The 23,932-nt window shown below is 41.0% G+C and overlaps 1 protein-coding gene across 1 annotated transcript in view; it reads right to left on the bottom strand.

Annotated features, from left to right (window-relative positions):
* Nucleotides 1–9,823: 9,823 nt before the first annotated feature.
* FAM46C (family with sequence similarity 46, member C) overlaps nucleotides 9,824–23,932 on the bottom strand; it is a 27,992-nt gene continuing 13,883 nt past the window's right edge. The window contains exon 2 of the mRNA XM_006899583.1: nucleotides 9,824–11,724. Coding sequence (XP_006899645.1) covers nucleotides 10,523–11,698 — 1,176 coding nt within the window. The 5' untranslated portion in view covers nucleotides 11,699–11,724 and the 3' untranslated portion in view covers nucleotides 9,824–10,522. The remainder of the gene's footprint in view (nucleotides 11,725–23,932) is intronic.

The raw sequence follows: 23,932 nt of genomic DNA, 5'->3' as shown, positions 1-23,932 counted from the left end.
TGGTTTAACATTTCCTGAAATAGAGCCTGTGTTCAATTCAACCACAGCCAAGCTGCAAAAGGCAAAGTCAAAGAATCCTTTTCCTTTCAGTAACATCTAGAGGAGGATGGAAAATAAGCCTACTAAAAGCTGGCTCTGCTGCCTGAGCTTGAGAGAAAGAGGGCTCTCCTCCCATCCACGTCCAAACCATCTAACGGCTAAGGAAACCAATTCCTCAAATAAATCATGGAGCAAGAGAAACACAATGACTGACAACCACAAACTACAGAGTGAAATTTTGAAGAGGATCCTGAGATAGGAGGGAGCAGCAGAGGAGCCAACAGGCCATTCAGAGCTGCCCAAATGCTGCTCCTCCCAGCTAGAGTCAGTCTCGAGCCAATGTAAAGATCCTTTTCATAAAAAGCTGCCTAGCATGTAGTGTTGACTCAAGGATAAGATGGCCCGGCTTCCACTATATTTAGTGCAAAAAATCTGCAGGTGTTTGATTCCAGGAACTGCTTCAGGTTTTGCTATTAGTTTTTGGAGTCCCTCCCTTCTCGGTTTCATTGTTCCATAGCTGTGGGTGAGCTGGTTTCCTCTGCTAAAGTCCTTCTGCAAAAGTCCTCCCGAGAACCCCACCCTCCTCTCCAACCTGCAAGAAGTTTAAACATATAGCTTTTGGCTTAAGAAAACTAAACATGCTATTTCAATGTCAACTGCAATTTAACATGTGATGCCAAACATAACCTAGTATAGACACACTACTTAACAGTCAAGTTTGGTTTTTTGTTTTGTTTTTGGTTTTCTTTGTTTGTTTTTTTAAATCAGTCTCATTGGCTTTTGTTTAGCACCATTTATCAACAACAGGCTTGGAAGGTGTGTTCATTCCCCATCAAAGGCTCCAGTTGGAATAAAAGGCAGACTATGGATTTACCTGTTCCTCTTCCAAAGATTCCTGGTGGCACCGTGATGAAGTGCTCAGTTGCTAATAGAAAAGTCAGTGGTTTGAACTTCATAGGAGAAAGATGTGGCAGTTTACCCTCAAAGATTTACAGCCTTGAAAACCCTCTGGGGTTTCCATTCGACTGTCCTATAGGATCAGCATTTGATTCAGGCAGCAATGCAGGTGCCTCTTCTACTTGCCACTCTGTAAATACAAAGTGAAGGCAAAATGGTATACAAGAAAGCAGCTGAAAGCTAGAGTCTCCAAATCAAACTCCTCACAGATAGGCCCTGCCTCTCTGCCACTCACTAGTTGTACAGCATTGCGGTTTCCTCCTCTGTAAGTGTAAATATCCTACCTCAGAAGCTGTTTGGAGATGAACTGTTGATGTTTAGCCTAGGGCCTCAAATCCATTTGAGGGCAGCTGACAATAAAGCACGGGGCCTAGCACTTGGTGATTCGTCCCCAAACATGTTAGCAGACCTGCAGGAGGTTCCCCCCACACCTGAGTTACAAAGGAAGGGTTGTCTGAGAAAAGCTGCTGGCCTGTCCCACAAATTCTTTCCCTGTAGAAATAGAAGCGGATCTATTACCAGGCAACTCAACACCTCTGAGGGCCCTCCAGAGGGGGGCTGGCATAGCAGTGAGCATTTGCCTGCTGATTTATGGTTTACAGAGTTCAATAGTGGAAAGAACAGGGCCTTGGAGTCAGGAGATCAGTTTGTGCATACACTCATTGTGCATACACTCTGCCTCCTATCTTATAACCCGCATCTTGTACTCTTGGGCAACTCAGAAATGCGGAGCCTCTGGCTTCTGGCCTGTGCAATGGGAACATTGCTACTTGTCTACCACATACTAACAGACAATGTGTTCTTGGGAATTGTCATCCCATTTTCTCACAGCTTTAATTTTCAAAGATCCATACCTTTAGCAAAGGTTTGTTATACATTGCCTGAGTGAAGGAGATGGGTGAAATGGTTTAGGAGAAAAGTCTTATCAAAGTCACTGTCAAGTTTCGGTCTCCATCTTTCTCTTTACACACACACACACACATTCATACATACACACATTCATATATACATACATACACACACACACTACTTCTTCCCAGGTTAAGTATTTAAGAGAAGGCCTGTGACTCTTGCATCTCATATTTTCTTCTAGAATCTTTAAGACACTTTCTACACTAACAGGCATGTAGGCAGTGACTTGCCAAGGTTGAGAGACCTATAGAGTCCTATTACCCAATCATGGCCAGAATAGACAGACCAAATCGCTCTAAGACCCAAGCAAAGGAATGAGACTCAAGTCTCCAGACATAAACAAGCCTTTACCCACACACTTGGATTTTTGGTAACAGAATTCTGCATAACATAGGCAAGCAAGAGAGGAGGCTATGACAACAATCTGGAGCAAAGGGTGCATTGCAGGGAGAGCTAGGGGCAGGGGAAGAGAAGAGGGTAAGAAAATGTGTAACAATGAAAACAAAAATTAAAAAAGACAGGAGGCTAAATGGGCATATATGGCCAATTTGCTGTGGCCGGGGCAGCACATTATTCTATATACATTCGCTCCCAGAAGAGCAACGCCTTGAGGAACCAGAGAGACCATAGGGCCAGGAAGTACTCTAATTCCAGCTTTACTACTGTTAACTGGAACAAAGGGATTCCTATGATTTTACTAAAGCCCCTTCAGCCTGATGAGGTAGAGAATGGTACACATATCACTAAGCTATCTATTTTACTACACCCTAATCTTCGATCTATCCCTGACTTGGGATCTTTCTACTTCATGTGGTATAAAGTGTGCAAGAAGCTGAAAGAAGAAGAAAGAATACACCAAGCTAAGGTAGTATAGTAGTACCATTATTCTGTTTCTTCCAGGGCTTATCTTATAAACCCTCTCTGGTCCAGTAAATGCTCTTAACATCTTCTACCAGCTGTCAGTGCCAAATTACAACTGTGTATGTTTCCTAGAAGTTTTTAAAAAAAATTAATTTCTAGAATCCCAGAGATACTGGTGATAATCAGCATCCTCTCCATGCTGAGGAATTAATACCAGGAGGCAACACAAAGGAAGTTAAAACACCAGATGGGTGAAGCTGTGGTGGATGGGAAGTTAGGAAGATGTAAACAGTCTTTGTAAGCAGCAAGCAGTAAACAGAAGGCCAAGAGTTTATGATCCATTGCATCACAGCACCACTTCCCACATAATTTGTTCTGTGTATCAATCAGTCTGGACAATGCCTGGGACTAAAATATTTCCCTAGCACCAAAGCGAATCATTACAACATACCCAGGTAAATAGTGAGAATGGAGCCCCTAGCTGTTAATGAGCAGAGTCCAAGTTCTCCAGAGACGAAAGAAAATACAAAGTCCAACATTTGAAGCATCATTTCTATGCCAGTTATGTGGGAGGCAGAGGGAAAGAAAACATGCAGGTGCTCACAGTTGAAGAGAAAAAGGTGGGTGAAATGCTGACGCAGCACAGTGAACACACAAATGAAAACAACAGGAAGGGGGCGGCGGCAAGGTCAGGGGCCTGGGAAGCCAGAGATAAAGAGAAGCAGTGACATTTTTGTTGGGCATTTAAGAGCACAGAAAGAATCACATGCCCTAGAGCTAGAAACAAATCAGTTTGGAAGAAATTGGTATTTTAATAGAAAGGTAGCCTAGGTCTTCTTGTCATTCAGAGACCGTATATTTTATGAGATTACTCATCTTTGTGCCATGGAGCACCAGGTGGTTTTGAATTGCCTGCCTTTGGGTTGGCAGTTCACCTCTTACCCAGTAGGCTAGAAATAATAACTCCAAACATCATGTTGAATCTGATATCTGCCTCTCTACAAGAAGGCCTTAAGCAAGTCTTGATATATGAAAGAGACATAGATAAATCTATTTTAAGAAGAGCCCTTGAAAGAGTCAAGAAAGATGGACACAAGTGGTAAGGTGGGAGGTTCTAGCTTGGGAAAAAGCAAAAGGTTATGCCAAGAAACTGGAGTCTGCAGAACAGCAAACAACAAATGCAGGCGAGGTTGTGGAGAACCAGGAACCTTTATTCACTATTGGTGGGAGTGTAAAATGGTGCAACCACTATGGAAGGCAGTGAGGCACTTTCTCAAAAAGTTGCAAATAGATATACCATTTGACCCAGTAATTCCACTACTGGGAATATATCCCAAAGAGACCCTAACTGCCACCCAAGCAGATATATGCACACCTATGTTTATTTCAACTTTTTTCACAATAGCAAAGAGTTGGAAACAACCCAAAACAAAGAGTTGGAAACCTGCCCATCAAAAAATTAATGGATAGAGAAGCTGTGGTATAACCACACAATAGAATACTATGCTGCATTGAAAAACAAGGAACTCATGAAATATCATCCAAAATGGGCTACCCTGGAGGCCATTATGCTGAGTGAAATTACTCAGTCACAAAAAGACAAATACTGCATAATGTCATTGTTATAAAAGAGGACTGACATAGGGGATGGGGGAAAACTGAGAGGAAAGGGATAAATAATGTACACTGCATTGAAACAGATGAGGGAGAGAACTGTTTAAAAGGGACATATGATTAGGTATTACTGTCATGATAGGAGTTCAGAATGAAGGCAGCATAGTGGAGTGGACTTTGGGGGTGGGATTGCATAACAAGGAAAGAATTTTTCTTTTACTTTTCAAAGAGAAGAGTAAATTGGGGGGGGAATGTATGAGCAGGGAGAAAAGTGCAACAATGAATGAATGGAAATGCAAAGTCTCTATAAACTTTCCTTTAAAAAAAAGAAACTATAGTCTAGGAACACTTCAGAAAATCTATACATTATATATGAGGAAATAGATCCTGGAAAAAACTCACAGGCCTAAGCCCATGAAACTGTTCCTCAATTGATCCAAATTCTTGTAGTGGAAGGGAGAAGAAACTCACTCCAACATTCATAACCAGCTCAAGATTAAGACTAAGTCTAGCTAATGTAAGGGGGTGGTTAGAATAGTTAACTGTAAAGAGGTCACTGACAAGAACATTAACAATGTCAGGATGGGAAAAAATTAGTAACACTAACACACACACACACACACACACACACACACACACACACACACACGTCAGGATGAGAAAAGGGAAAACGGTGTGAGCTGTCAGTCTTCAGAGAATAAAAGCTACCAGGAAGTGATTGGAAAGGACTTCACTTACTGACGCCAAAGAGCACTCATCCTCAGATTGAAAAGTTGGAGGAGCAGAGGCTGAAGGTAATGGGCTGATTTTACACCGTGAAAAACGTATGTCTCTTGACAATAATTATCAAAGACAGCATACAAGTTTAAGAAATTCAGCACTCAGACATGTCATGGAAAAGGTTGGGCTGAGTCAGAGAACTTAGAAAGGCTTTTATGATGAATAGCAATATGTACCTTTGGCTTTTTTTCAGACAACCAAAAGAGTAGGTAGTGGGAGAATCAAGTCAATAGGCTAGGGGTAGGCAGGATTATTGCAAAGGTATCAAGAAGAAAGTTGGTCACTGTGCAAGGTCTACTGTATACCTTTCAAATATCAACTACTCAAGTTTCACTAGTACACATTAATCTTCATAAATATAAATGAGCTATGATAGTCATTGTATATAATGTGGTTAGTTATTTTGGTTCCTTTTTTTAAAATGTCTCTGCAGTCAAGTTCAAGAGAGCTGGCCTTAAGTATGAACCAAGATGACAAGACAGATCAAGTAGAGTATAACCCCTTCTTGGCCAATAGATTGTGATCAAGAATAGTTCAGTTTAAATTAGTCATGACTCCAAATCTTTGGAGAATTATGGCCTCTCAATGTAACTGGGGAAGACTGCTGAATGTCCTATTGACTGCCAAAAGAACAGACAGATGTGTCTTGGAGAAGGCGCATCCAGAGTGCTTCTTGGAGGCAAAGATAATGCAGCTTCATTTCACACACTTTGGGCATGTTGCTAGAAGAGGCTATTCCTTGAAGAGGGGCATGATGTTTGGAAAGGTGGAGTGTTGGCAAGAGAAAAGACTCTTTAACCAGACAGATTGACACAGCGACTGCAGCAATGGGTTCAAGCATGTCAAAGTTGATGAGGGTGGCACAGGATAGGACATGGTTCAGATCTGTTGTTCATTGGGTTGTTTGAAGTCATTCTCGACTCGACACCTAACAACAACACAAAGTAACTACACATACATATCTTCACAACTTCAACCCAAAGAATGGTGTTTCATGGAATTATTCCCTGTTGAAATGACAGCGGTTCACCACAATCCAATGTTTCCTATAATCTAGAATAACCCTTGAGGAGAAAGGAAATGAGCATACCTGACAAGTTGGTATTTTTTAAATACACTTTATTTCTCAAACTCAAAAAGCTTAATTTCATCAAGTTCTAACACATTTTGCATTGACAAGTGATTTCACTGGCATCAGGAAGGTTAGTGACCATTAACAAAGAGGAATCCCCATACACCATAGATACTGCCAAGAAATTAATATTCATAAATATAGAAATTATGAGAAAGTTTCCAATTTAGTCTAAAGGGTATCTGACTTTTCATCTACTATTTTTGGAAAGCAATAGCTGTTTTAGAAAATTAAGTAGACTTTTACTCATTTTTAAAAAGATAACTTGAATATTAAAAAAAATTTAAAAGCCCAAATAGCCCTTTATTTCAACTACTTCCTCTTTAGTGAATGGTCTTCTCACCTTCCCATGCAAACATGAAGATTTACACCAACTCTCACTAGTCCAGGCAAAACTCCAAACACTTTCCTCAGCTTACACTTGTGCAACTATTTTTTTAAAAAAAGTGATAGGTAAACAAGATTTAGGCACTTGAACCCACAAAATAGCCCTTTTTCTTTCCTGATCCTTGCCTTCCAGATCTTCACAAATAATCCTGAAAAGTTGATGGGTTTTGATTTTGTTTTCTTGTCTTAATACTTCCTCCTACTCACCTCCCTTGGTCCTCTGAACTTAATTGGTTGGATTGGAATATGTTCCAATGGCAGCTGTGACATTTTGGACTCTGCCAGATTAAAGATATGATTCTAATCTTGGAAACTTGAAGTTCTCTCAATTTAAAGAATCCACTCAAAGGATTCTCCCTAGTACAAAACCCTTCGATACCCAGGGAGAAACATCTCCAGTGAGAATAAGGGTTTCTTTTTTAACTATCAGATAACTGTAATTTATTTTCTAGAAGAGGGTGCCTGACCAGTACCAGAAAGTTACCTAGAAAGGAATTATCTTAAAGGAAGTTGCTTTCAGTGGTACCATTTCTCCAAAGTTAACAAAAGAGTACCAATTTAAAACCTTAACCTAGCATAAGTGAAGGGGTTAGCACTACCAGGGAAGTTCAATGACAAGCATAATGAGATCTTTAGAAATTTTATTATTAATGTGCCACCACAAAAACTTGGGTTCATATGCAGCTTGCTGAGACTCAAATCCCCAGAGAAAAATCAAACTTGGAAAGGGGTGGGGGAAGGTGAAGATCTTGAATGTCAAACTGTATTTGTACCATAAACAGGACCAATAACTACTCAAATCTCTATATCCAGCAGATTCTCTCAGGTTGGGCGATGTCACATCCCACGTGCAGTCAACGATTGAAATTCAGACATGAAGGTGTTGGTGAGAACTTTTTTCCTGAAGTTGAAGTTGTGAGTGAGGAACATTGTTTTGATGTCAAAGCAAGATTTAAGGAAGAAATGGAGATACAAGGTCAGGAATTTAGTAGATGCCCTTCCACCAATAAGGGAGAAAGGTACCATTTTAACCTCACTACTCTTCAGTCTGATTTGAATCAGCAGGATGAGATAACAGGCTGCAAGTTTATAAAGCTTCCAAAAACTATTCAGAGTCCTGAAGTAAATTAGACACTGCTTAAATTTGTATTAGATCTTGCACTTTAATGCCCTCTATCACTGCCAAGTTTCATGTTGTTCAACACACACAAAAAAGGAACCACTGGACTCTACAATTTCAGAGGATCCTGGAGCTTCGTAAAAAGCATGAAAGGCCAAGGTCCAGCTGGATCCCACACGCCTGAACTTTCAAGTCACCTGGTCTATTCTGAGGCTCACAAAAAATATCACTAGACCAGGCACTGTGTTTTAAAGTGCAGCTTTGATTAGAGCAATGGTGTCCTGAGCTGCAGGCAGTCTTTCTACCCCACTGGTTCTAGAACATATGCCTACTATCAAAAATATCTGGGCTGACAGAAATTCAGGTGAAGAGATTCAACCAAGATGACAAGTTCCATTATGGTAAAATTGCCATCCTGCAATGATAGCAAAGACCTTTGATGAAGACTACTACAAATTAGGAGGGAGAAAAAAAATACATATATAACAGAAAGAACTTCAAGAACAAACTGGAAATTTAATGACTTGACACAATTCTGATCCCATCTTCATCTGGTGTCTCATTACCCTGATCCCCAGGCCTTCTAAATAGAGGCAATACTGATTTCTATAACAAGCTAGCAAGTGCTTATGCTGATGGCTTCATCACATTTCAAAGCTTTGGTTAAATAAATCTGCCAATATCTGTCAGTTCTGTGCAAACATGTTGCCATTTGACCATAATGGCAGCTTTTTAAGGTCATGGATGACCAGGTAGTTTTTAAAGTTGACATTCATTCTTCATTGGGATTCAATCCCTGCAGCCTCTCTCAGCATAGAGCTGGCCTTGACGTAATGCCAGTGAATTCAATATAAGGCTCACAGGGACACAAGAGCTGGTTATACTAACAAGTGGCTTCTATTCACCTCAAATCTCTCAGCATGGATATTGGCCAAGTCTTGGATTTCAGTCATGTCTGATCAGTTTTCATTTAAGAGGACTAAGACATCACATTCCAGAAGAAACCTAAATACATATCTTTAGGAGAAAAGTAAACCACTCTTTCTATTAAGCATTTCTATATTAAGATAACTTCATTGCTTAGAGCAAGGAGAAAGTAGCCAGGCAAGGTTTGAGACTTTTATGACCACAGAAGTAAAAAAAAAAATAAAATAAAATAAAAAATCAGAAGCATGTATTTGATTAAATAACTCTAAAAACCAAGCTGGCAATACTAAGTGTCTTTGCCCTTGATATCCTAACATGATGCTTTCTAAGAGAGTCCACAAAACAATTCAACACACAAAATCCCCTCTCTAAATTTACCAGGTACATTAGCCTAAATCCCTCCCACTTTAACTAAGCTTACTTTAGACTAGAGATTAACACTGTTTTCCTTCAAAAATACCAGGGTGGGTGGGTGGGGGAAATCAAACATGATCAAATCTACCAGAACAAGGAAGATCATTCATTCACCCAATTCTTCCCTGATACACCAGAATTAATAATTCCAAAAATGCCTCATTTGTTCTGATGCACACAAGAACAGATTTATGCTGAGCATCCACCTTCACATGCAGTCCAGGTATAGCACTTTAGCAATTTTAAACCAGAAAACTGCTGACAAAACAGATAATTCCACAGGTCATCCCAGTCTGCTGAAATTCAAGAATTCATGTTCTGTGCTGTGAGAGGAAAAGAAAAAAAAAAAAACCCACAACACAAAACCCAACAACAAAAACCAACTTAAATCAAAATTTGGGGAGGAAATCATACTTTTAAAAAAAATGTCATATTTGGAATGTGACCAAATGGGTTTCCCATATCATGAGAAGACCCTCATGTCAGTTCCTATAATGTCTCTAGACTAAGCACAATCCTTGAGCAAAAACAAAAATTAGCCATGAAGAGAGCTGATGAAGGGAGGGCCAAAGTCATTCAGTAAGAATTCCTCAATCTACAGGAAAAAAAAATAATAATAATAACTGAGCATCCATGTTTCCTATTTACAATCATCCCCACCACCAAAATTCCATTTTTAGGTTCCACATTTTGTTTTCAAGTTACATTTCAAAAAACTCAGGTCATTCCCCCCCCCTTGATAATTCCACACAATCCCTTGTGACAACACATCATCTAAATCATAAACCACTTCCAACCAGAAGATCTCAATACTCCAGCTATTGGCTTTGGTTTATTGATCAAGGAAACCCTCAGCTCTGCTGATGGGGATAAACAAAAAGTAAATCACTAGTGCACCCTTATGTTTACCATTTTCTGCCTGATTAAAATTAACACAAGAAAATAGACTATCAGCACAACTTCCAAGTGACTGCCGAATATCCCGAGAGAGCGCCAACGCGGCCCACTCCAGGCTCCAGTGAGAAGGAAGATCAATAGCTTAGCACTTCTCACGCACTGCCCAAGCTTTGCCGCAATCTCAATCATTGCAGAGAGTTCAAATCCCCATGTGCTAATGTCTGGGACGTGACATGTTAGTGTCTATGTTGCAAAGATGTGGATAGATCAGTCTTCCTACAGCATTTTCCAAAATGGCACTGGAATATGGGTCCCTTTAGGGTTGGCTCATTCCAATGGGTACACAAAGGGAAAAAAAAAAAAGCAGAATCAGAAGTGAGTTCCCCTTTAAAAGCCAAACACCTACATCTAGAAAGAGGCTCCCCTACCTGAGAGCCCTTGAATTATTGGGGTTCCCACAGTGGAAACCTCAGGTCTCAAGGTTAGTTACAAGGCAGCCAGGTGGGGTAAGGCTGGCTGTAGGTAACTGGAGGATGGGCAACATAGTAGTTGTTGAAGTTGCCATCACTGACATAAGGGGCTGGCTGGTAGTAACAGGTGACGTTGGTGGCGTTGGGGATGATGTTTTGTTCCGCCAGCACGCGCAAGGCCAGGAGGGAGATGAGGTTCAGGGTCTGCCTGCGTTCGTGCCCCATGAGGCACACGGTGCTCTCGTTCACCACCCTGCGGAGGATCATGAGGTAGTCATATTTGCTTCTTTCTTCTTCCGCGAAGTGGTTTTGAAGATAGGTCTCCAGCTTCCTTTGCTGTTCGAGGATGTCCGGAAAGTCGATGAAAAACCTGGAACACATATAACGCTCCAGAGATTTTATTTCTTCCTGGTCTGTGGGCCTGAAGTCCCGCACAAGAAGGTTGCTGTACTTGAGCAGTCCTCCACCCCGGATTTCTTCAGGGTTCTTGGTGGCGATCAGTCTGTTCTGCAGATGGTCAAAGGCTTCCTCAAAGTCCCCATACATGCTCTCTCCAATCACTGTGGGGTGGAAGTGCTCAGAGATGGAGTTACTGGAGTCATCATAGAAAAAAAGCAAAGGATCCAAGATGATTTGGAAAGAATCCACGCTAAACTCAAACTGGCGTCGGATGGAGTCAACGAATTTCAACTCCACATTCTTCCCATTGTTGTTGGAGAGGGAAATGAGGCTCCAGCGGTCAGTGTCCGTGCAGACCTTCACCAGCTTCTGGACATAAGCCTCCTTAAGAGTGACTGGACTGATTTTGAGCTTGCTCACACCCTCAGGCAGGAAGTTCAGAAGGGAGCACAGAACCACATCTCTGACCAGTTGGAATTCTGCCTCTGTTGGAAGAGCCACGTGAAAGATGAGGTCCAGGTCCTTGCAACCCAAGCCATTGTCTTTAACCAAGACGTGGCCAGCCGCAGAGCCATTCAGCCGGACGTCCTGCACTTTGATGCCTGCCTCCTCCAGCCGGCTGCGGACGGTCTGAACAATGTCCTTCAGAGTTATCTCCAAGGTGGGAAAGTTGCCTCGTCCATGGATTGGGACGACCTCAGTCAGCACCTCATGCAGCCGGCTAACCTGATCCCAGTTCAGCACGCTGAAGGACATGCACTCCCTGGTACTGCTGCTCTCGTCTGCCATCTTGGGGGATGTTATTTCCAGGGAAACTGAAAGTGAGGGGATGAGAAATAAAGAGTTAGGATTCATTTCTACATGACAAAACAGTACATGTGATTTACACATGATGCGGATTTATCCCTGCACAATTTCAAGTCAACTCTGATACAGGGAGACCCTAAGTGCATCAGAGCAGAACTTTGCCCCATGAGCTTTTGACAGCTGATTTTTTTAGCTGTAAATCACCAGGCCTTTTTTCTGAAGTGCCTGAGTGGACTCAAGCCTCCAACAGCAGCCCAATGCATTTGCTGTTTGCACAACTCAGGCACTCCACTCTGAAGATTAAATAAAATACCTAAAGAATTGTGCAAACTATGAACCTTCACTCTATCAATTTTGATAAGTTTAAAGTGGGAGCTTAGTGGTAATTCTCCCTCATGGGGAGCTCTGGTGGTATACTTCACAGGGAGTTGCACTGCTAAACCAAAGACAGTGCCTCTCTGGTTGTTTAAAGGCTGTTGTACCCTCAGTAGAAAGATAGGCATTCTCCTGTGTGAAGCACATCCTCTAAAAAACCCATTGGAGGGTCAGTTATAAGTCAGTTCCAGCTTGCCAGCAATGAACTGAGTTCATTTACAGGACTAGTCTGTCTTCTAACAAACACTCCCTTGCCCAGGGCAGTTATCTGTGTGGTAGAATTCTTATCAGCAAGGATGTGGGAATGCGGGAGACTTCTTTGTGATCCACTAATATGAAAACTAACACCTCTGAGCTGGGGAGCGGTGTGGGGGGGAGGGGGGAGAAAAACCCCATCTCACACTTCACCTGCTAGAGCCACAAAGTCTCTAAATTAGTTTTCAAACAAGTCACGCTTCTCAAAGAGTGGAACACAATGGACCCCTGAATCCAGCAATACAACACAATACATTAAAAAGTCAAGATACTATCGATCCACAAGGGTTGAATACTAATATTGAGATGGATGTAAACAGCTGGAAGAAAAGGTGCCAAGTCCTTACCTAAGGTATGGCAAAAATGGAAGTGGCTTGAGAGCCTCCACGGGGGAAGGTGCACCACTGAGCAGAATCTGAGGGTAGTTAATAGAGGGCACACTTTTATTCAAGCACAACTCCAAGGGCCGCCTAGACATTAGGAGTACAGTGATGTTCCATTGTTAGGAGCCATCGAGTTGCTTCTAACTCATAATGAACTGATGTACAAGAGAAAGAAACCTTATCCATTTCTGGGTACCCTCTTCACAATCTCTGCTATGTTGGGCCCACTGTGGCAATCACTATGACATTCTGAGACACCACAAATATAAAATGTGTCTCAACACCACAAATATAAAAGGTACCTGAGGCAGAAACAGAGGGACCATATTTCTACTAATAAGTTGCCACCATCAATGTCTATTCATGTGATGCTCTCTCTCATTGTCATCAAATCAGAACTGATTCATAACTGGCCCTGCACTGGACTTCCAGGGCTAAAGTCTCACAGAGGAGATTGCCAGCCTTTCTCCGGGGGAGTTGCTGGTGGATTCAAACCTGAGAAGCCACTGAGTGAGCTCCTCCTGGGATTCCCATGGACTAGATGACCCACCTGCCCCACTGAGAACACAGTACTTTTCTATTGGTTTATAGTTCACTTAAGTGAACCTCTCAGTGTTTAAGTGAGCAGATAGTTTTCCTATCTTTCTTCACTGTACACCATTTCCCCACTCTACTCGGCCTTTCAAACTTGCTACACATACACAAAACTGATCCTAATGACTTCTGCAGTTTCATTGTTTGAAAGCCGTTGCTTTTGAATACACATCCGGCATGGATTCTCCTGGGTCTCTGACTTGGATTTTTGGCCCTGCATTGGTGCCAGGGATCCTTGCTTCATCCGCACCTCTCAGCTCCATGGTCAGTGTCAGGGCACAGAGACAGAGGAGCGTTATCATCAAGGAGGAGGGTGAATACAAAACATCTAGAAAAACAGTGCATGGTATATCACTCCGTATCAGTGGTAAAAAAATATAAAAGCAGAAAAAAAAGGAGTATCCCATGACTGAGTAAACAGAAAAGACATAGAAGAGTTTACATAAATGTTCACATAAGGTGACCATAAGACAACATAAAGATATCCCTTGTTCTCTGCAGGGCTGAGAAGCAGAAGTAGCAGGCAGCTGGGATGTGGCAAGATGTCCTGTCTGGTCGCCTTGCTACTCTCCTCCAAGCAGATTATGTTACTGCTACGGGGCACTGAGCCAGAACCAGCTAATAGCTGACTGTCCAGTGGGTTTTTCAGAGACTAAATCACTTGAAAGGAGACAGTCCATCTTTTCCTGCAGAGCTGAACCACCTGCCTTTGGGTTGGCAGCACAATTCCTTACCACCAAGGCAATGGGCCACTAGAACTCCCCAGCTGCCAACAAGCCAACTCCAAGTCACTGATACACTGTGTGTCAGAACAATGCTGTGGTCCACAGGGTTTTTTTTTAACAGTCGATTTTTCAGAAGTAGATGGTTAGGCTTTTCTTCCAAGGTGTCCCTGGGTAGGCTCAAACCACCAACCTTTTGGTTAGCAGTTGAATGTGTTAACCATTTTTGCCACCCAGGGAGACTGTAGACTGTAGGCTATTGCCACTGGGTTGACTCCAGTCCATGGTGACCCCATGTGTTACAGAATAGAACTATTCCACTGTGCTTTCTTGGCTGTAATCTTGTTGGAAACAGACCACCAAGGCTTCCTTGCAACGCACTGCTGGTGGATCTGTCCGCCTTTAGGTTAGAAGTTCAGCACAAAGCATGTACATCTTCAAGGTGCTAGACATTTCTGTCTGGTAAGAGTTTAATCACATGATCAAAGCCTGCTCTAGGAAGGTAAGTATAGATGAGTGTCTTCCCCACTTGCTACCAAAGACCATCTGTTACCAGGAAGAAAACAATTTTCTTTTCAAATCTCCTGGTTGGTATTGTTAATGTGCCGTCAAATCTCCTCAGATGATGTTAAAAAGTCCTATGCCAGATCAGTGTGGGGGAAAATTTTTCTTAAAGAAACTAAGCAAAATCCATGCTCAAATAATGTCTATGATGTCTGGCAGTATTGAAGTTTTCTAGCTCCTGTACTCTATATATTTTATAGCACTATTTGTGGCCTCTTTTAAGATTATTTGTGGGGTCTAATAAGGTTCTGCACAATGAAATTCAAATAATTACAGAAAATTAGAGATCTTGTTTATTTCTAAATGCCATTAGGCTATGATTTGGTTTCAGAGATTTGTGCCAAGTACATTGATCTACCTGTGGAAAACAATTTGCTTTCCCTTTTGGATCACCTGTTGTGCTTTCACGGCTCCAGTTTACAAGGTTTAAGCGGTCACAAACTATGGAGAAGTCCCAATATAATTCTGTCCCAAGAGACAGAAATAGCAATTTTGAGAAAATATCCAGGAAGCAACTCAACAGTGTTAGAAGAGAATTACTGTAGGGGTGACTTTTAACTCTTTTGTTATTTTTTAAAAGTCATCTAAATGTAAGAGTTAAGAGTCCTCCTCCTAGACCTACACTACCAACTCAAAAGCAGGCAGTTAGAACTCACCAGTGGCTCCAGAAAAGAAAGACGGGTTCCAACTAGACAGCAATGAGAGACAGAACATTGGAGGAGGAGGATGATCTTAAGGTTTGTTTATATGGGAGGAGGAACAGAAAAATTATGAAAAATAGAAATGAGGTATGCCTGTGCCCAATAAAAGATAATTGCAACAATGTGGTAATTACAAACACACCCCCCACACCACACATACATGCACACACGCGCGCGCGCACACACACACACACACAGCCGGCACATGCGAGAGCGAGCTATTAATGGAAGACAGTATAAAAATAGAAATCTAGAGAATTGAGCCAAATATATAAAAGAATTTATTATATATTAAAGGAAACACTGTAAAATTATGGGAGGGAGGCAGCAGAAAGTTATCTGAGGATCTGAGAGCTGGATAAATAAAATCAAATTGGTTCCTATTTCATGTTCAACTAAGATCTAGAAAAAAGTGACATAAATACACATATACAAAGTTGGCAGTCCTTCCTAAGTTAGCTAAAGCCTAAATTCCACCAAAAAATATATTTTTACAAGATAAAAATACCTACAATTGAATTGCCCTACAATGAAGTCAGAAGACAGAACTGGGAAAATATTTGTAACATCAAGCAAAGACACATTTCCTTAATGAATAAAAAAGCTCCTATGTATTAGATGGGAGCTCTGGTGGCTTAGTGGTAAGGAGTTAAGCTGCCAACCCAAAGGCATGCAATTCAAATCCACCAGCTGTTCTAGCAGAGAAAGATGGGCATTCACCTTCTGTGAAATTTACTGAATCTGAAAACCCACTGGAGGCTCAGCTATGAATCAGTTCCAACTCAATGATATGTAACAACATATATATAGAAACTAGAATAATAACAGAATGGGCAAAGGATGCAAATTCACATATTGAACTGCACTTAAGAAAAGGGTAACATAAATCTCAATGTATTATTTTCCACTGTCAGATTGGCTCTACATTAAAAAAAAAATCTGATGGGCATTGCTGCTGGCAAAGATATGGTGGAAAAGACATCTCTACTTACACTGCCACAAGGCTCTCCCTGGGAATTTCTACCAGTTTGGATTTTATCCCATGGATATACTTGTTAAGTATACATCAATATGTTTATTGGAGAATTACTTATAAAGATACAAGTATTCATTAAAAGACATTTGGCTGAATTGACATTTTTGTAAAAAAAATCCAGCCACTTACTTAAAATAATGGGGCTGCTCTCTACATATGAATGCTTTCAAGATTCATTAATAGAAAGGCAAGCACAAAACTTGGTGTGAAAACAAAAATCCATGCTTGTACAAGCATACAGAAAACTCTGGCAGGACACACAAGAAACAGCCTATGTCTATATAAAATACCATGCCCAGAGTTTTCTGTTTTAAAGTAGTGACTGAGGAACTGCTTATGTACAAACAAATGTCTCATGTGGATTAGGTTCCTTAGTTTGGAGATTTAAGGTCATGGTTTCAAGTGACGTGTTCAATTCTTCTGTTTTACCTCCTAGTTCCCAGTGTACAGACTATGGATTAAAACCTTGAAAGAAGTCATTCAAGGTACAAAAATTTGTCTCTACTCCTGAGGCAACATTTCTTGGAAAATTAGAAATAAGAGAAGAAAATGGCATATGTATCTGGTTTCCTTCACAAACAACTACCTTTTTATAGGTAAAAAAAAAAAAAAAGAAAATTACTCAATTAAAGAATCCTGATCTAAAGGAGGAAATTGCAGAACAGAATTTCAAATTCTCACATTCCATACTTTATGGAGCCGTAGAGGCTGAATCAAACTATTGCCCTGAGATCATCTTTAAATCTTAAACCAAAAATATCCCATAAAATCTTACACTCAAACAACAGTTTAGCTTACCTAGTTTTTTTAAAAGTCTGCCTTAAACTCTTTTAGTAGAGAGGTATCTATATAGGATCAAATTGAGGATAAAACTTGAGAATTAGGGGGAGGAGGAAATTGAATTAGATAGGAACCATACAGGAAGTAAGTTTATGGCCCTGTGTCAGAAGCAACTCACAGTTAGCCATCTAGCAAGTTTCTGAGACTGACTGACCATCTTTTTTCCATGGAGTCACTTATGGATTCAAATCACCAGAAAGGCTCAGTCAGCCTTTAGGTTAGCAACACAGCGCCATATAGACTACATCACTATGTTGTTATTATGTGCCACTGAGTCGCCTGTAACTCATAGCGACCGTATGTACAATAGCCCTAAACCCTGCTCTATCCTGTGCCAATCTCACTGTCTCCAACACACCTACCACCATTACTCCAATCACTGAATCAATCCACTTCAAGAGGGTCTTCTTTTCTTGTGCTGTCCCTCCACCCTTCCAAGCATGATGTCCCTCTTCAAGAACTGGTCCCTCCTTGCAACATGTACAAAGTAAGTCAGACAAAGCTTCAGAATCCTTGCCTCCAAGGAGCAGCCTGTTTAACCCTCTCCAGGATGAACCTGTTGATTTTCTTAGCAGTCCATGGTATATTCAATACTCTTCTCCAGCACCACAGCTCAGAGTTATCAATTCTTCTTCTATCCTCCCTAGTCATTGTCCAATTCTCTGACACATAGCAAGTGATCGCAAAGACCATGGCCTGTATCGGGCACACCTTAGTCTCCAGCATGGCACCATTGCTTTTCAGTACTTTGGAGAGGTCCTGTAGATCATAACAAACTTTAGCTGACTCCAAGAAGAATGGGAATCCCAGAACACTTGATTGTGCTACTGCAAAACCTATAACTTGGACCAGGAGGCTGTCATCAGAATGGAGCAAGGAAGTACTGCATGGCTCAAAATTGGGAAGGGTGTACTCCAGGGATGTGTCCTGTCTCCATACCTTTTCAACCTATGTGCAGAACAGATTACCCGGGAGGCTGGGTTGTATGAGGAGAGGTGTGGCAAAGATTGGTGAAAGATTCATCAACAATCTGCATTATGCAGATGACACAACCCTATCCACTGAAACTAAGGAGGACCTGAAGCACTTGCTGCAGAAGGTCAAGGACTGAAGCCTTCAATATGGATTGAGGCTCACTATCAAGAAAACAAAGATTCTCACCATTGGGCCAATTAGCAGCATCAGGATGGATGGTGAAGAGCTTGAGATTGTTAACAGCTTCAGTTTGCATGACTCCACGGTCAATAGTCTTGTCACCAGCAGCCAGGAAATGAAAAGACATCACCAAAGGAATGTACAATTCAGAAAAGATGAGAATGGGTAATGAAACTCTCATACTGAAAGCCACATCGCTGAATTGCACTGGGGCTGGTGTAGGTTCTGCTGCACATACTCAACAGCAGCAAAATAAAAATTAAAAATTAAAGTGTTTGTTAGATCTCTTATAACTTCCCAAGTGAGACTGCTATGCTGATTATTGGATACATCTGTAAGAACTTTAATAAAAACAAACAAAACTTTTTTGTTTCAAGAATTCAAAATGCTTGTGGTTGGTATCTTCCATAACAATTCTTCTTACATATATTAATAAGAAAGTTAACTTGGGGTGGGGGTGGGGGGGTAACCAATATAAAAACACTATGCAAGATACAAAAAATGCCAGGTCCATGGTAGAGTTTTTAGTTCTTCCAACTTACCATGATTTACGTACTAAGCAAATAAAAGCTCAAATGTAGGCTCATTAGAGAGGCCCCCAAATAAGGCATAGGTCCCTAGTAAAAAGAAATTCTGCATTTCCTCCTCATCTATGTAATTTCAAACAGAAAATGTGCACTTTACTTACACAAACATTAAGTAACTAGAAATGTGCTTTCATATTTGAAATGGTTTTGTGAAGAAAAAATTAACAACGAAGGTTTTCTACACAGAGACCAATGACTTATACAGAGCCTTTCTAATGAACTGAACCTATACACTGGAATTACTGAAGTCTAACACACCCTAAATACAGATGACAGAAGCATTGATGCCTCTGAGCTGTGGTGTTAGACTACCAAAAGAACAAACACCTAGGACTTGGAGAAGGTGCAGTCAGAGTGTTCCTTAGAGGCAAAGATGGTAAAGCCTTACATACTTTGGATATGTTGATAAGAGAGGCTATTCCTTGGAAAGGGATATTGTACTTGGAAAGATGGAAGAGATGATGAAGGAGTGTAAGATCCTCAAACAGGTGGATTGACACAGTGAGTGACTGAAACAATGAGCTCTAGTGTGTCAGAGATGGTAAACATGGCAGAGGACAGGACAAGGTTCAAATCTGTTGATTACAGGATTGCTGTAGACCGTGCTCAACTCGATGGCACCTAACATAATAACTACCACAGCTAGAACTTAATGCAATAATTTTCATTTTAATAGGCCACTTCAACACTGATATAATCTCCACGTAAAAGACACATGTCTGCTTCAAAAAAGGCTTGAACAATAGAAAATTCTAGTTAGCAGGATTAATGAAATCATGATTATAAACACTTTAAAGTCTAGTAAAAAACCAAAATCAGACTGTGGTTTGTTTGTTATTGTTATGTGCCATCAAGTCGCTTGAGACTCATAGCGACCCTATGTATAAGATCCCCAAACGCCGTTCTATCCTGTGCCAACCTCACCGTCTCAAACACATTCATTCCCACCACTCCACTAACAGAATCAATCCATCTCATCGAGGATCTTCCTCTCCTGCATCGTCCCTCCACTTTCCCAAACATGATGTTCCTCTCCAAGGACCAGTCTCTCCTTGCAATATGCCCAAAGTATGTCAGACGAAGCTTCAGAATCCTTGACTCCAAGGAGCATTCTGGCTTCTCCCTTTCCAGAACAAACCTGTTTGTTCTCCTACCAGTCCATGGTATATTCAACACTCATCTCCAGCACCACAGCTCAAAGGCATCAATTCTCTTTCCAGCATCACTATTCACTGCCCAACTGTCTAATGCAAAGCACGTCATTGCGAAGACTATAGCCTGGATCAGGCGCACATTAGTCTCCAGCTTGACGTTGTTGCTCTTCAGTACTGCTGAGAGGTCTCTTACAGCTGACTCTCCCAATGCAATTCATCTCTTGATTTCCTGGCTGCTGGTACCAAGAGTGTTGACTGTGGAACCAAGTAAACTAAAACTGTTAACTATCTCAATCTCTTCAAGATCCATACTGATGCTGCCAATTGTCCCAGTGGTGAGAATCTTTGTTTTCTTGATGTTGAGCTTCAATCCATATTGAACACTGCAGTCCTTGACCTTCTGCAGCAAGTTCTTCAGGCCCTCCTCAGTTTCAGCAAGCAGGGTTGTGTCATCCATATAGTGCAGGTTGTTGATTCTTCCACCAATCCTGATGCCACATTCCTCCTCATACAGCCCAGCATCTCAGATGATCTGTTCTGCATACAGACTGAAAAGGTATGGAGACAAAATACATCCCTGATAAACCTCTTTCTTGATTTTGAACCATCCAATGTCTCCTTGCTCTGTTCTGATGACTGCCTCTTGGTCCAAGCATTAGGTTTCACATTAGCACAATCAAATGTTCTGGGATTCCCATTCTTCTCAGAGTCAGTCATAGCTTGTTGTGATCCACACAGTCAAAAGCCTTTGCATAGTCAATGAAGCACAGATAGACATTCTTCTGGTATTCTCTGCTTTCTGCCAAGATCCATCTAACATTAGCTATAATATCCCTAGTACCACAACCTCTTCTAAATCCAGCCTGCACATCTGGAAGTTCTCTGTTGACATATTGTTCCAAACTTTTTAGATAATTTTCAGCAGAATCTTACTTGCATGTAATATTAATGATATTATTCGATAATTTCCACACTCAGTTGGGTCACCTTTCTTTGGAATGGGAACAAATATTGATCTCTTCCAGTCAGTTGGCCAGCTGGCTGTCCTCCAGATTTCTTGGCACAACTTACCACATCCAGGGCAGCGTCTGCTTGTTGAAATAAATCAATTGGTATGCTGTCAACTCCTGGAGTCTTGTTTTTTGCCAATTCCTTCAGAGCAATTTGAACTTCCTTCATCACCATAGGCTCTTGCTCATATGTTATTTCATTAAATTCCTCTGTGTCAGCCAATTCCCTCTGAAACAGTGACTGACTCTGTGTACTCCTTCCATCTTCTTTTGATACTTCCTGGATTATTTAACATTCTACCCAAAGCATCCTTAGCATCCTGTGGCTTGAATTTGTTTTTCAACTCCTTCAGCTTAAGAAATGCTGAGTGAGTTTGGCCCTTTTGATTTTCTGACTCCAGCTCTCTGCACATTTCATTATAGTAGCTTGCTTTGTTGTCCCAAGCTGCCTTTTGAAATTTTCTGTTCAGCTCTTTGATTTCTTGGTTCCTTCAACTTTGGCTTCTCGGTGCTCTAATGCAATACTCTGTCTCATCTGACATCCTTTTACTGTTTGAGAAAGAGTTGTATTGTAATCTGCAGAGTAGAAATAGGAAAAAGTGGGTACCAAGATTTCTTTAAAATTGAAGCAACTTTTTACAAATCAGACTGACCAGCTGCTCACTCAGTTCAAGTTACTTTGTCTTCTAAAGAGTTAGATGCCTGATAAGTCTTAAGTGTCCTGGAATTCCCTTTCTTCTATCACCTCATTTGGTAGAAAGGCAGAATACTCACATTGAAAGAATACAGGTTTGGGGAGCAGAGACTGCAGCAAAAAGGCAGTGTAGGGAGATAAACTAGGCCAGAAGTGTTTGAGCTCTGAAAATTTTGTTGTTCTATGTCGTTGAGACAATCATGTGTGAGCAGTCTATCTGAACCCTGCCCTATCCTGTGCCATCTTCATCAACCTTGACGTTCACTACAGTCACTGTGTCAGTTCACCTTGTTGAGAGTGTTCCTCTCTTTCATTGATCCTCCACCTTTCCAACAATTATGTCTTTCAGACTCCAAGGTCTGGCTCTCCTAAAAATAATGCCCAAAGTATGTGAGACAAAGTCTCAACCATCCTTGCCTCCAAGAAGCACCCTGGTTGCACTTTCTCCAGGATATAAACATTTGTTCTTTTAGCAGTCATAGGATATTCAGTACTCTTTCTCCAAGACATTGATTTTTCTGCCATCTTTAGTCACTGTCCAACATTCAGATGAATAGCAAGCAATTGAAATGATCATGGCCTGGATCAAGTGCACCTTAATATTTAAACTAGTATTACTATTTGTAAGCACTTTGGAGATGTCCTTGACAGCAGATTTTCCAATACGTCTCTGGATGTTTTGACTGCTGGTACCAAGGATGTAGAATGTAGATCCAAGTAAAATGAAAGAATTGATAATCTCAATCTCTTCTCAATTTATCATGATGTTGCCTATTGGTCCAGTGGTAAGAATTTTTGTTTTCTTGATGTTGATATGTAATCCATATTAAAGGCTGTTTTGTTGCTTTGTTTTTTTAACTTCTACAGCAAGCATTTTAAGTTCTCCTCACTTTGAGCAAATAACGTTTGATCATTGATGAGTTCACACATTGAAAATAAAGCTATTTCTAATCCTACTTCACAGTATATCGACATCCCTGGACTAGCCAGTTAGTTAACTTTAAACATCAGAGTAACAGGCAATGAAAGTGAGAAGGGTCGCACAGTGAATCAGCAGAAGAGGCAGGTAAGCAAACTGGAGATGAGAACAAGGGCAACATTTCTCACAGTTGGTATGAGTCTCATGAACAAGAGTCTAGGTCAAATCAGGATTGGTTCTTATTTTGTCCCTAGTATTAACAGGGCTTTTGAAAACTTGCCAACCTGTTATCTGAAAGGATGAAGATTCAAATCCACTCACAGATGGCCTACTTTAGAAAAATCAGCCACTATAACACCTGTGGAACACAGTTCTTTGACACTTATAGGGTCACCGTGAGTTGAAGTCAACTCAACAGTATTGGACATTCACCCACTCATTCATTGCCATCTGACTCACTGGTGGCTCTTCGGTGATTTTTCAGGTTACTGAGAAGGGGACTGACTGCCCACCTTTCTCCCATTGAGCAGCTAGTGGATTCGAACCACCTGCTATTGAGTTGGCAGCACAGCTCCTTACCCACTACGTGACTAGAACTCTGAGCATCAGATATATAAATTGTTTAAAATTCTCCATGGGGAGATTTATGTCCATGATGTTAAAAAATGGCATATATTTAAGTCTAGGTTTGGGCATTTCACAAGAAAGTTATAAAATTTATGGATTTTAAAATCTGTACACATGTGATAGAATTAAAGTTAGAATCTTTTTCAGACTGAAGAGTCCTGAGGTTCATATGAAGTTCCATGGAAACAATGAGATTTGAAGGAACATTCCTCAGCCAGAGCTAGGACTCTGAACAGCTGAAGTCTTCCATCCAGACTAGAGGCAAAGGAGGCAGTACACACATACTCTACCCTATGTGGGTGTAAGAATACAAAAGAAATTCAAAAACATTTCAGCATTCCTATGACTGGAAAAAAAAATCCCTTTCACTGCTACTGGATGTTTTTACCTCAAAAGATGGGATCACTCCTAGTAAAACTTTCCAAACCAGAGTAAGTGATTCCATCCATGGGCAATGGACCAAGCCTGGTGACAGACTCTAAGAGATGTGTGTATGTGGAACAAAGGCACTCACTGTCCCTATCTCCTGGAAGACAGGGCTCCATGAGCCTGTGGTTGGAATCTTTCATACAAACGCTCTTCCATGTTCAATAGGGAAAA

This window comes from Elephantulus edwardii, unplaced genomic scaffold (genome assembly GCF_000299155.1).
Source record: "Elephantulus edwardii isolate Elephantulus edwardi_28Jun2011 unplaced genomic scaffold, EleEdw1.0 scaffold00262, whole genome shotgun sequence".
NCBI lineage: Eukaryota > Metazoa > Chordata > Mammalia > Macroscelidea > Macroscelididae > Elephantulus > Elephantulus edwardii.
This window is presented reverse-complemented; position numbering and strand designations above follow the sequence as displayed.